Source organism: Schistosoma haematobium, chromosome 7 (genome assembly GCF_000699445.3).
Source record: "Schistosoma haematobium chromosome 7, whole genome shotgun sequence".
NCBI classification, from domain to species: domain Eukaryota; kingdom Metazoa; phylum Platyhelminthes; class Trematoda; order Strigeidida; family Schistosomatidae; genus Schistosoma; species Schistosoma haematobium.
In genome coordinates this window covers 7,981,466-7,993,236 of record NC_067202.1, presented here as the reverse complement: position 1 = coordinate 7,993,236, position 11,771 = coordinate 7,981,466, and the positions used below count along the sequence as shown (strand labels likewise).

Below are 11,771 nucleotides of genomic sequence, written 5' to 3'. Positions count from 1 at the left end.
AACAAATAGAAGTAGAAGAAAAAAACGTTTGATGATAAATATTAAGTAAAAGGTCAGTAATAAATACTGTCTAGCAGCATCTTAATAATAACAATAACAGAACCGATTATGATTGATCTGTGTACATTATTAAAATTAAGACAAGGGGATTAATGTTTTAAATTAATGTAACTGATTCATCATAACATAGATTTATAGAATCGATTTCAAGCTATACTTTCAACCTTGGTTAGAATGTTCGTAATCATCGTGACAAATGGTTGGTGATGTTTAGAATTGGCTGAAATAGTGTAAATATATCCACTATTTGTCTTTCCATAGATTGTGAGTTCTGAAACTAAGATATCTGAAGACAATTATATTGGATTACATCTTGATCATTTCATGTCGTTGTATTGATTGAGATATTGATAGAGATATTAGTCAAGGTTTACGTTGCCTTTGACAGACGTATGGCATAATTTACATATGCGGGACTAGTGATACTATTCGATTGCTGAAAACCGGTTTAAACCTGTAACTTATTACTGAATGGAAATTGCAATTGCTTTCCAAACAAAATTAAATAAGATTAAAAGTATTAGGAATGAATAATAATGAGCAAAAGAAGATTCTAGAACATCAAAAATAGTGACAAACGACCGATCAATTGTAGATTAATTATACTATGAGACAGTTGAACACGAGGTAATGATAATTAAAAGAATAAAATCAGTTGGATATAATCAGTTAAAAATAAAGTTGTAAATTTGAAGGAACTGAAATATGATGCAAATAAATTATAAGAGAAAGTGCTGAAGGAGTGACTTATCAGAAAAGGTTAATGTTACTGTAGTAAGAAAAGATTTATCACTCATTCTTCTCAAACGCATAAATTTGGTTTCAAGTATATGTTAGTTATGTATTTGGTAACTACAGTTTAATTGCTTAATAATCATAGTGAAGGATTTCAGCATATCAACAGATGTCTTGAAATAGTAGTACTTAAAGTCGTTAATCTATTCAACCGGTAACGTTTTAGAATGTAACCATAAAAGAAAACGAGCGTATACCTTCAGTTTTGTTCTACCAGAGTAACTGATTTCGCACATATTAACTTATAATCAACTTCATCTACACAATTACATCAACTTCTACGTACAATATCGATTTTATAACTGAACTGAAGTGAATTCATGTTATTCCGCTCACTATTCTTCATACATGCATATGAATGTTACTGAGAATTAAATTATCTCGTTTGAATTTGCATGCTTGAAACGTTTTATACAATACTTTGTATCTTAAACAAACTCGTTGTTTTATGAATCCCAAAACCTAGGCCCAGAGGTAACATTCGATTGTCTGTCGAGTTAATTATACTAGTTGTCACTTTACAGTTTCACAGATAGGAGTCAATAAGGACTGAGGTATCTAAAAAGTCGAGTGAACCATCATTGGTTTTCAGCTAATCACAATATTAATGACTTTGGATTGATCACTGAATGAATTAATATAGACATAGATATGGTGAAATTTAACCGAAATCATTACATGAAATAACCTAGTCAAATATCAGTCAGGTAGTAATAACTAGGGCCTAGCTTCGAGATGAATTTCTTGATGTTCCAGTGAGAATTGTGAAGCTATGAAATGAACCGATTGAGGCCAGTTATCCCATAGATTGGAGGTGACTGTAAGTTGTATCAGATTATGGCCTAACTGAAGTTGTAAAATGTGAATCAGTAGATTCTAACTCACTGATGACTAGCTTAAACTTACCAGCTTGAACATAAATTTGTCTACCAGAAGATGATGACGATGAGGAGGATTTTGTCTTTTGATTAATTTGATCACAAATAACAATAACACGTTCAATAAATTTGATTAAACAGCTCCATTGATTTACAGTTGTTGTCTGTGATGCTTTCAAAGAATGATGATTCTGACAATCCTGTACGGATGTTTAATTTAGAAAGGAAAAGAGAAATAAACAAATATAAGACAAAGTTAGTTCTCTTTTCAATGTTTCACGGTGTTTTTTCTTTTCTTAAAAGTTTAATTTTCTTCATCACTGCAAATACCAATGAACTTTAGGGTAGAATGCTTTATTACAGAGAACTCGCAGGTATTAAAATGTATAAACCACAATTACAACAAATTCTTTTTCCAGGAGGTTTTAACAACAATGATTGTTAGTCAATATTAATGTACAAATTAACACAGTTGTACGTTGGTCGAAGTTTCCAACCCCTATCTTAGTGTGACGGTCAAGCTTACTTGTCACAATGACCTGATCAATGTGCATTGGACATACTGTCCTTCACATAACATTAGGAAATTAAACCAAAGTCTGAACAATATTAACTTTACAAAACATCATGAAGTTATTATAGAATATTGAAATATGACAATCATGTTCCTCAACGAATTCTGATGAGATCATTCGGTTGGAAGTGGTTAAGTTGTTCAAATCGTTTTGATATCTTATATGCTAAAATGTCAATATTCTGTAAATTGCTTTTTCTTTTTATTGCATTCCTATTTCGAAAATGATCTATCTCAGAATATATATATCATGTTCATTAAACAGAAGTCAATACATCATTATATGTAATGAAAAAGTAAATCACTTGTAAACAAAGCATTTGTCAATTAATTATCCACTTCAGTTGACCCAATGAAAGACAACATGATTATTGTTTTTCTGATGACTAAACAAGTTTGGTTTATTTGTTTATTTATTTATTTTTTAATAAAAAAAAAAGGAAAAAGAAATGTTGTACGTGAAGTTGTAAACTACACCAACTATGACACAGTGAACAAAGGTATACATATTGAAATGATCAAGAACATTGACCAATGAACAGGTATAGTTCAATGATACATAAAATGTCATTAAGAAAACTACAATACAAATTCCATAAATCATAGTTATCAAACATTTATGTAGGAATATGGAATATAATGTAGGTTTATACACAAAAACGAACCTTAAGTCAAACTGCTAAACAGAACGTTGAAACTATTTGATTCCAATAGCTGAGATTTACAAATATTGAACGATTTTTTGATCTATTAAAGATTACTATTTTGAAAGTTAGAATAACACATATAAGCGGACAATATTGTTTCAAGTCAAACTGTCAACAGGGTTTACTCCAAATATACATGAATATATTCTGTATGGGGATTTGTGTAGATTGTAGTGTTTACACGAGTCGACCTAAACTAGACGACTATTGAAAACCTGGAAGCATTGGACAGCCATTCCGTCCCACTATGGAACTCTTCAACAGTGGATAGCACTCTTTAATTGAACTGTGAAAATACTACAATCTCCACACATTCCTATACTGATAATAATCATGTGCTCACTGGTGACTAGATTTAAGACAGATTTCTTGGAGTTTTAGTGAGAAAATGTGAACAGCGGAGCCAAATCCATATCGTATACGAGACAGTTATCCACCTCAGACAATGGATGAAGGGTTGCGCAAGATCATAGATCGATTAAAGTTGAAAAGATATGAATATTTGTCTGAAAATATTAAATCAATCACGTTGTTTTGTGAACGAATGATCACAAAGAAATGGATGGCATAACTACAAACAACATAGTACATAACAGAAGCTTTAGGGATTCAAAGTTTAATTCATGTGTCCAGAAGAGAATTCATGACATCGCGACCCCTTCCTTGGTTGGATATGACTTAATAAACAAATTTTTTCACATCCTGTATTTGTCTATCGTTCCTCATCCCCTTTCCTTTATGTTTTTCACTATCTAATTACTTACACAATCTTATAGCGTAGTTTCGAAATGTTTTATGACTATTATTTTAAAGTCCATCTGTGTAAGTTTGATCCACTTCCTATGTTAAACTATTGACCAGAATTTCTTAACATTTTATTATTGTTATCAGTACTAATAGTACACCTGTTTCTTTTTATCAATTTGTACTTTTCACGTACTATGTGTAGTTATGAAATCCATTTCATTGTGATCTTTTACTCATAAATTGCCTCGACTGGTTGAATATTTTCATATAGCCATGTAACTCAAAGCCTGGTGACAATCTAATTGAAAACAATAGTTTACTTATATGTGCTGTTCTGATTTTTCATACTTTAGGCACAATAACAGTTCTGTAACTAAATTGTGTACCTGAGTGATGCCGAAACGAATATGCCACAGGAAACCAGTTCCCTGAAGACTATAGGTGCGCCTTGTGAACTAACTTTAAAAAGTACGAAACCTAGATAGAGTAGGGTTTCGTATTGACTAATTTCCACCACCAACACATTACAATTTAACTTCACACAATAAAGAAATCATCAAATCAGAGTATATTTCAAGCATTACAAAACACATGCATATCATCAATTAAATATTAATTTTCTGTTAAAATAAAAATCTATTTGAAAATCAGTTTACTTACAGAATCTTCAAGTGTTCCAAGTCCAGCTGCATATCCAACCATTGTTCCTCCTGCATAAACTTTAACTAGATTCAATTTAGATGATACAGCCTGTGAAGGTGTTGATGATGATGATGACGACGATAATAATGACGAAAATAGTTTTTCATCATCCTTTGCATTTTTATTTAAAGTATTACTATTGTTACTTTCTCGTTCATTCATGGTATTTTCTCCTGCCGTGGTTTGCTGTTGTTGTCCAAGAGCAAGTGAATCAACCAAATGAATAACACGATTTAATAAACGTACTCGATCAGCGATCTCTGTTGGCTCTTCATTGTTTATTTGTGTTTTTGACTTGGATCCTGAATTATTCATTGTTGTCGATGCAGTACTGTTATGAGATGAATCAGCTGATTGTTTTTGTTGTTGTGTTACTAATGGTTTTGATGGAATTACAATAAAATTAATTAAAACTAAACCGATATTCTGATGAGATTTACTGTAGATTTCTATTGCCCTCTCTGGACTTGATATTTTGGCTATCACAAAGCGTGGTACAATAGAAACTAGTAGACGAGCCAATGCTGAGCTTGTCAATGATAACTTCTCTAAAGTAGATTGACTCTACATGAATTAATAATTAACAATAATAATAATAAGTAATAATGATAATAGTAATTATTAATAATAATAATCGTTATCACGTTAGTACAAAAAACGCAATTTGATTGAGTTTATGAGATTAACTTAGAGACATTATTCGTTAAGCATTACCCTCAATTGGAATGTGATTGAGAATCAGGTATAACTGGACAGTTGTTTCATTTTAGCATGGAATGCTCTTCAGTAGTGGAAATCAATAGCTCTGCATAGATGATCGAACTCAGGATATTTGTAAACTAGTTTAAGTTGAAAATGTATACCATTCAGAGACATAAAAGTAACGCTTAGAAGACGAAATAATATCGATTTATTTTCAATCCTTAGTACGGTTGTAAGTGGAAGGAAATTCTCATATTCAAATGACATAAGTTTCCAAATATTCTACTTGATTTTGAATGGTACTGTAGTGAAAGAGAACACAAGTGGGGACAATCGAATATATTTGAACACAAAATTACAGAATCACTTAGTACAATCTGAGAACCATACAGTAAATACTTCATTTGCAAAATATCAGTTAATAGTCTCAGACTTCATTGTTTCTTCGCTTCCATAATAATCATTCTCTGTTCTCGTTCTCTTTTCGTCGATCTTCTTAACCTTATGCTGCCAGGCATTTCACTTTCGCTTGATGATACATACTAATTATATCTGTCGAAATCAGTAGCACACACCACAGAACATCAACCTATATCAACTGAAGATGAATACTACAACTAAAAATGGAGTTATTAACAACGTTTTTATGTGTGTAAAAGGAGGTCAACTTCACCATATACAATGCCAGGTTACGTAACTTTGTTTATATCAAGAAGAAACGTGAAATACTATATAATGCTGGTTTTCATAATTGCCAACAATCATTAAACCGATATTACTCTGCGTCATTTCGTTATAAATTATGCTGAAAGTCATTCATTTATAAAATAACATGTGGGATGAGAAAAATTAACAGCTTTAAACAGATACATATTTATATTTTTAACTGTAGACAGGGTAATTGATGGAATGGAGAATATTTATATATTAATTTATCGAACTAGACTGCCTACGTCTATTGACAAGTAAATAACTGTGTGTGTCTGATAACTGTTTAACCTGTAGAAAACGATATTAAAGTTAGTTAGTCAGTAATAAATATTGTAACACCTGATAGAAGCATATACCGACTTAAGTTACTACACTTTATACACAGTAGATTAGTGAAAAAGAAACAAGATGAAAATATAATGGAATTAATAACAATTTTAATGATACCGGTAAACTAAACATAAGAAGTATGGATTAAAATGGAATGAAAAAGACTGAAGAGTGGGAAATATGGAATTACTTTAGAACGTAACAAGTGGATGAAGTTAGAGAATGAATAGATTAGTAACATTGTAGCGGAACTTGACCATTGATACCCCAATCCCAATATAGAAGTTTACATTTTTCTCAAACGACTCATTCCAGATGGTAATAACTTTATAGACTGATGATCATGTCATGGTCATGAATAGACTAATGTCAGGATAGCACACTAATGGAGGCAAGAGTTGAGCAAGCGTTTCACAGAAATATAGCTCGCATCTTCTGGGATCACCGGGAAAGTAACAGTGAAGTTAGACGCAGGGTATTAGAGAATGATGGTATAAATCATTATCGAGTAAGATGGTTGGGCCACGTGTTAGGCTTGTCTGAACACCGATTACCACGAAGCATAATGTTGCCTAGTGTTGGAGACGACTGAAAGAAAGTTAGGGGATCTAGTCTGAGCCATTTTGGTAGATGCAGACTACTTGATTGGGGTCAGCGTGACTATCGTAACCAATGGCTGAAGACTCTGGATGACATGGCTCAGAATCAATCACAAAGGCATTGGTGTATACACTCTTTGTCTTCCCTTAACCCATGAGATTAAAATTACTTTGTACCTTTCCTTCTACGAACCAATTCTTTCGTCCTGTACTATATATTTATATGCAATCTTTCTTATATATATATATATATATATATATATATATATATATATATATATATATATATATATATATATATTGAAGTAACTACTTCTATGAATTTGATGTTCATCTTGTTGTTCTAATAAAGTATGGCAACTTGGACCGATGCATAGATATGGCTGTTCCTACGTTATGGCTGACTGAATGACTGAAGCGTATCACATTTCCTAACTACAATGTTCTTTGAAAAATGCATTTCACACAGTTATCAAACATCATGTGTGTATTTCATCAAATTGATAGTTATACTATCGGCTAAACACTCTTCATGTATACACCTATCATCGTAAACTTGTATCCTATGCATACCTTCCATCTCGAAGAATGAAATTTGACATCGGACATATGTTGACGAGAATAGAACACAGTCAAGAATTTGTAATTAATCTCTACAAATCACATAACCCATTATATAACAGGACGAGAAGAGAAAATAAGTTTCCTGTGACAACTACTATTTACATTTTCTCAACAAATTTTTATATTTAAGCATTAAATTTCTTTCTACAACTCACTCACCAATTCACCGGAAACTATAAACAACTATAAAATAAAAACGTATACATGTCTGTAGATTATACAAAAACTCTAACATTATGATATATACTATCCAATACAAGTGTATGTTAAGTACGCCTATTATCTAGAACGAAATTGGTTGAATGACACGACATTCAATAGCAAATATATTGAAGATTTACTCATACTATTCCCATTTGACAGAGATTATCAACTAGAACTTTACACAAGTGATTGAGTATGGATGAAGTAAAATGTCCTAGATATACCCCTTTCAGTTTGTTAAATGACTACCATTTATCATTCATGAGAAAAAACACGGAAAAACGAAAGCGAAAAAGGATATACAAGCATTTTTGTTAAAACCAAAGAATAAAATCATTTACAGAAATATTAACTCATTAAAAATTGAATATGTGAAATTATGTATTATTGAACAATGACCACTGTTCATACTGATCAGAAGATATCGCGATCATTTCGTCTTTTGAAGGGTCAGAAAATCTGTAATTTCACCAGAGATAAAACTAAATATCCATCAAAAAACTAAGGACGTTAGGAGAAAATCACCAGATATGTAATGTTTAATCAATAGGTGTCTTGTTAAAGTCAATCTGTGATGTAAATTATATTCAAATTGAACAATTCGCAATAATTTATGAACCTAATTGTAAAACAGTTGTTTACTATTGGTTGATTTCGTTCAAGTAGTATATGCATACTGAAACACTGCTATATCAGGTTAGTACTAGTCTCTTCCAGAAAAAAACACATCTGGCTGTTATGTCACACTAACCCATTATTTTATTCTAATCATTCTTAAAGTACACAGTGGCGTCGAATGAATCCTCATACACCACAAGAAAGGATCACATTATTTGTAAAACAACGATGATGAGATGTCCATGAACAAATACTAAAACTCAGAGAACAACTCAGTAAATTATTATTGGTGCGAAGAGAGTGACAGAAAGTTAATTCCTAAACTTAAAAACATCAGAATTCTTTACTTGTCACCTATATCCCAAATAACTTCGAATCATGTAAAATTTTGTGACCAACATTTTGCATGTAAGCATGTCATATTTTTTGTTGAACAGTTGCCTATCTTTGATGCTAGTTCACTTGGAAACTTATGTTGATAATTCGATTTTTTCACTAATTGTCAGTTAAGCATATAGTATGAAAGCGCACAACCCATCAATCGTCATTCTATTTAGTGTTTTGGCAGCCAAAATGTGTTCACCATCAAAACCATTGATAATCTCCTTACATATCAGTAACTTCACAGTTTAAAATTAGGCAACCAAACTACAGTTCTGTCCACTTTTATTTTGACGACGAAATTTTTATAATGAACAAACCAAACCTATATGTATGCAAGAAACCGAAAAAACAATCTGATATTGTTATATACAAAGATGATGATGACTGTCAGTAGAACACAGGACGACGGTTTCGTCCTATCTGATACTTGTCATCTGGATGGATCTGCATCCCTCCATCTTTGCCAATAATGCTAGTGACTCAAGGCAGTTTTGAGGCGATGCGCATAGAATGCACATATGCCAATAAGAGACTGATCAATTACCGTCCCAAACATCAATGGGTAGATTCAAACAACCCATACAAAAACTAATCAATCTGATATTTTTCTCAAGACCATTTCTAAGTCAGTATTTAGACATGTATATCGCAAAAACCAAATTGAGTTATCATAACTAGATCTTTTATCCCTTAGGTCCTACTACCCCACCAACGTCATGTGAAGTATAACAACTGTAAAAGCAGAGACTTTAGCTCCGAAGGCAGATTCACATTGTTAAATGTATTTATATATGATGACAGTAACATGTCTCCCTAAAACATTCAGTAACTCTGGAGATATTTCTTTACTATAACGCGATGAGGTTTTTGGAAAAGATCAGTGAGAAAAAACAGTACACCTCACCTTACCCCACAGATTTACATAAAAAATTGTCTGAAAATTACAAAATGGTGACATCAAAAACTACGCTCAAAAAGGCTGTGTGGACAGCTTGCAAGTAGCTGTTCCATAGATTTAATGATCACACATTCAAATTCATCCAGAACATCCCAAATTAAGTTTCCTTCACAGGTGACTTCTAAAATATCTTCTCATGATGTCGAAATCGACTAAAATATGACAACCGAACTTATACTTCTATAACAACATCTGACTATCTATTTTTATATGTACAATTCAAAATATTTTATATGCAAAAGACAAAATTGTCATCAAACATTTGAAAAAAAGAAAGAAAACCCTCCTATAATATTTGTAACATACTTTCATTTTCCATTGATGCATTAATCTACATTGATATTCTAAACTTCGCGGTAATAGAATAGCTAATAATAAGAAGCTGAATTGAGCAAATAAACTTTGTACAAAATTCGGAATAAACAAATTCTGTTGAATGGATGTTCCTTGAAATAGATGATTACTAGCATGTCTATATAGAAATAAATGCATAGATAAGAATAACAATCATTATATATATATATACAATATGAAATACTACTTAAGTATAGCATACAATATAACATGGAATAGTAACAAATAACAATATTGTAAGCACATATTCAATAAATTAATGAATTCATTGATAAAGCATTTTGTTTTATATTACAGATGATTATCAGGATTTCCTACTGATCGGCTTTAGTCAATCATTTGATATTAAACAAGATTAGTTTTAACAAGGCATTGGTACAGTATAGTGGCCAAATATAGAAATCAAATATTTCTCCGTTGGGAATTATGTTATATGTGATTGATTGGTTGATTGTCTTATAGTCAACGTATGGTTTTGTATAACAGACAACCTTTGAAAACTAGAAGGCAATGAATAATTGTTTTGTCCTAGTACAGAAATCATAAACAAATCGATGATCGCACCAGGGATCGGACAAAGAACATACAGGTCATGGAGAAGAGCGAATAACCTTCAAAAGTGAGTCAGCATTTCAGTCAATGTATAACCAATTCTATTTCCCTTAGTGATATAAAGCTACGACTAACTGGATCAAGAAAAGGTTAATGTCTTTAATAAAGAAAACGATATGTTATTTGTTTTGCTACAGTTTGTTATTTATTTAAAAACAATATGGGGGGAATTCATGATGAATGAACTGTATTCATTGTATAGATAAACACAATTAACATTTTATTCACACACAAATGACAAACTCGTCATGGAGATAAATACTCTAAGGTGGTATTGGCAAATTCTAATACATTAAACAATTTAAAATTGGAATTAAAAGAAATTAATACGATATTGATGTTATAGATGGACTGAATTTACCGGATCTTAATTTTTTTATAATTCCAACATATCCTGATTTTAATGTAAAATCTTAAATCATTATTAGTAAGAGTCTGAATTATCCCGTTATTGATATTCATTATGAAATTGTGGCCAATCTTTGTTAGTCTATATACATCTTGTGAGGACTGCCTCAATAATTTTATATAGTCACAGGATTTTAGTAAAGTTGTATAAAGATTAGTAGTAAAATCCATAACAAGTGTTTCGTCTTATTTGGAAACAGTTAGTTGGATATTCTTAAATCCTAATGTTGACGATTGGATTAAGGTTCGAATCAAACACTTCTCATCCCCGATACTAACACGTTATTCACTGTGTCCAGATACATGTTGAATATTTTTTTATTTATCCGGAATAGGCAGATCAAAGGACAACGAGTTGTCGTTTGTTGCTAGGGGAACAGGGTCCCTGTCCCGAAACGAACATCAAAAAGGGAACGCAGATGGTTGACGGTTGACAAGTCCTGAACAGGACAAAACGAGAGTCCTGTATTTCACGGCTAGCTACACATCATCTATTCTCCAGAACAGAATGTCTGATTCCGAAAAACGGAAGGGAATTTATGGTCAAAAACTTTCCAAATCGAGACTGATTTCTTGTTTACATACCATTTTCGTGGTACTAACTCGTGTCGAAATATTCACTTTGTTTTCTATGACGATACCCAAATAGCAATCAATATTTAAAGAGTATCATCACTAGTATACAGAATTCGTTATTTTTACATATAGGGAACAATAACCGGAAAATAAAATGAGTTGTCTAAATGATCGAAAAATGGAGGAGAATGAATGTTAATTTTTTGTATTACTAGTTTATTACACTGC

The 11,771-nt window shown here is 31.8% G+C and overlaps 1 protein-coding gene across 1 annotated transcript in view; it reads right to left on the bottom strand.

The window, feature by feature from the left end:
• Positions 1–11,771, bottom strand: part of ADCY5 (Adenylate cyclase type 5) — a 94,907-nt gene that overhangs the window by 33,519 nt on the left and 49,617 nt on the right. The window contains exons 14-16 of the mRNA XM_051217910.1: positions 9,900–10,065; positions 4,422–5,027; positions 1,762–1,933 (exon numbers count right to left, since the gene is read on the bottom strand). Of these exons, the coding sequence (XP_051064345.1) occupies positions 1,762–1,933; positions 4,422–5,027; positions 9,900–10,065 (944 nt within the window). The remainder of the gene's footprint in view (positions 1–1,761; positions 1,934–4,421; positions 5,028–9,899; positions 10,066–11,771) is intronic.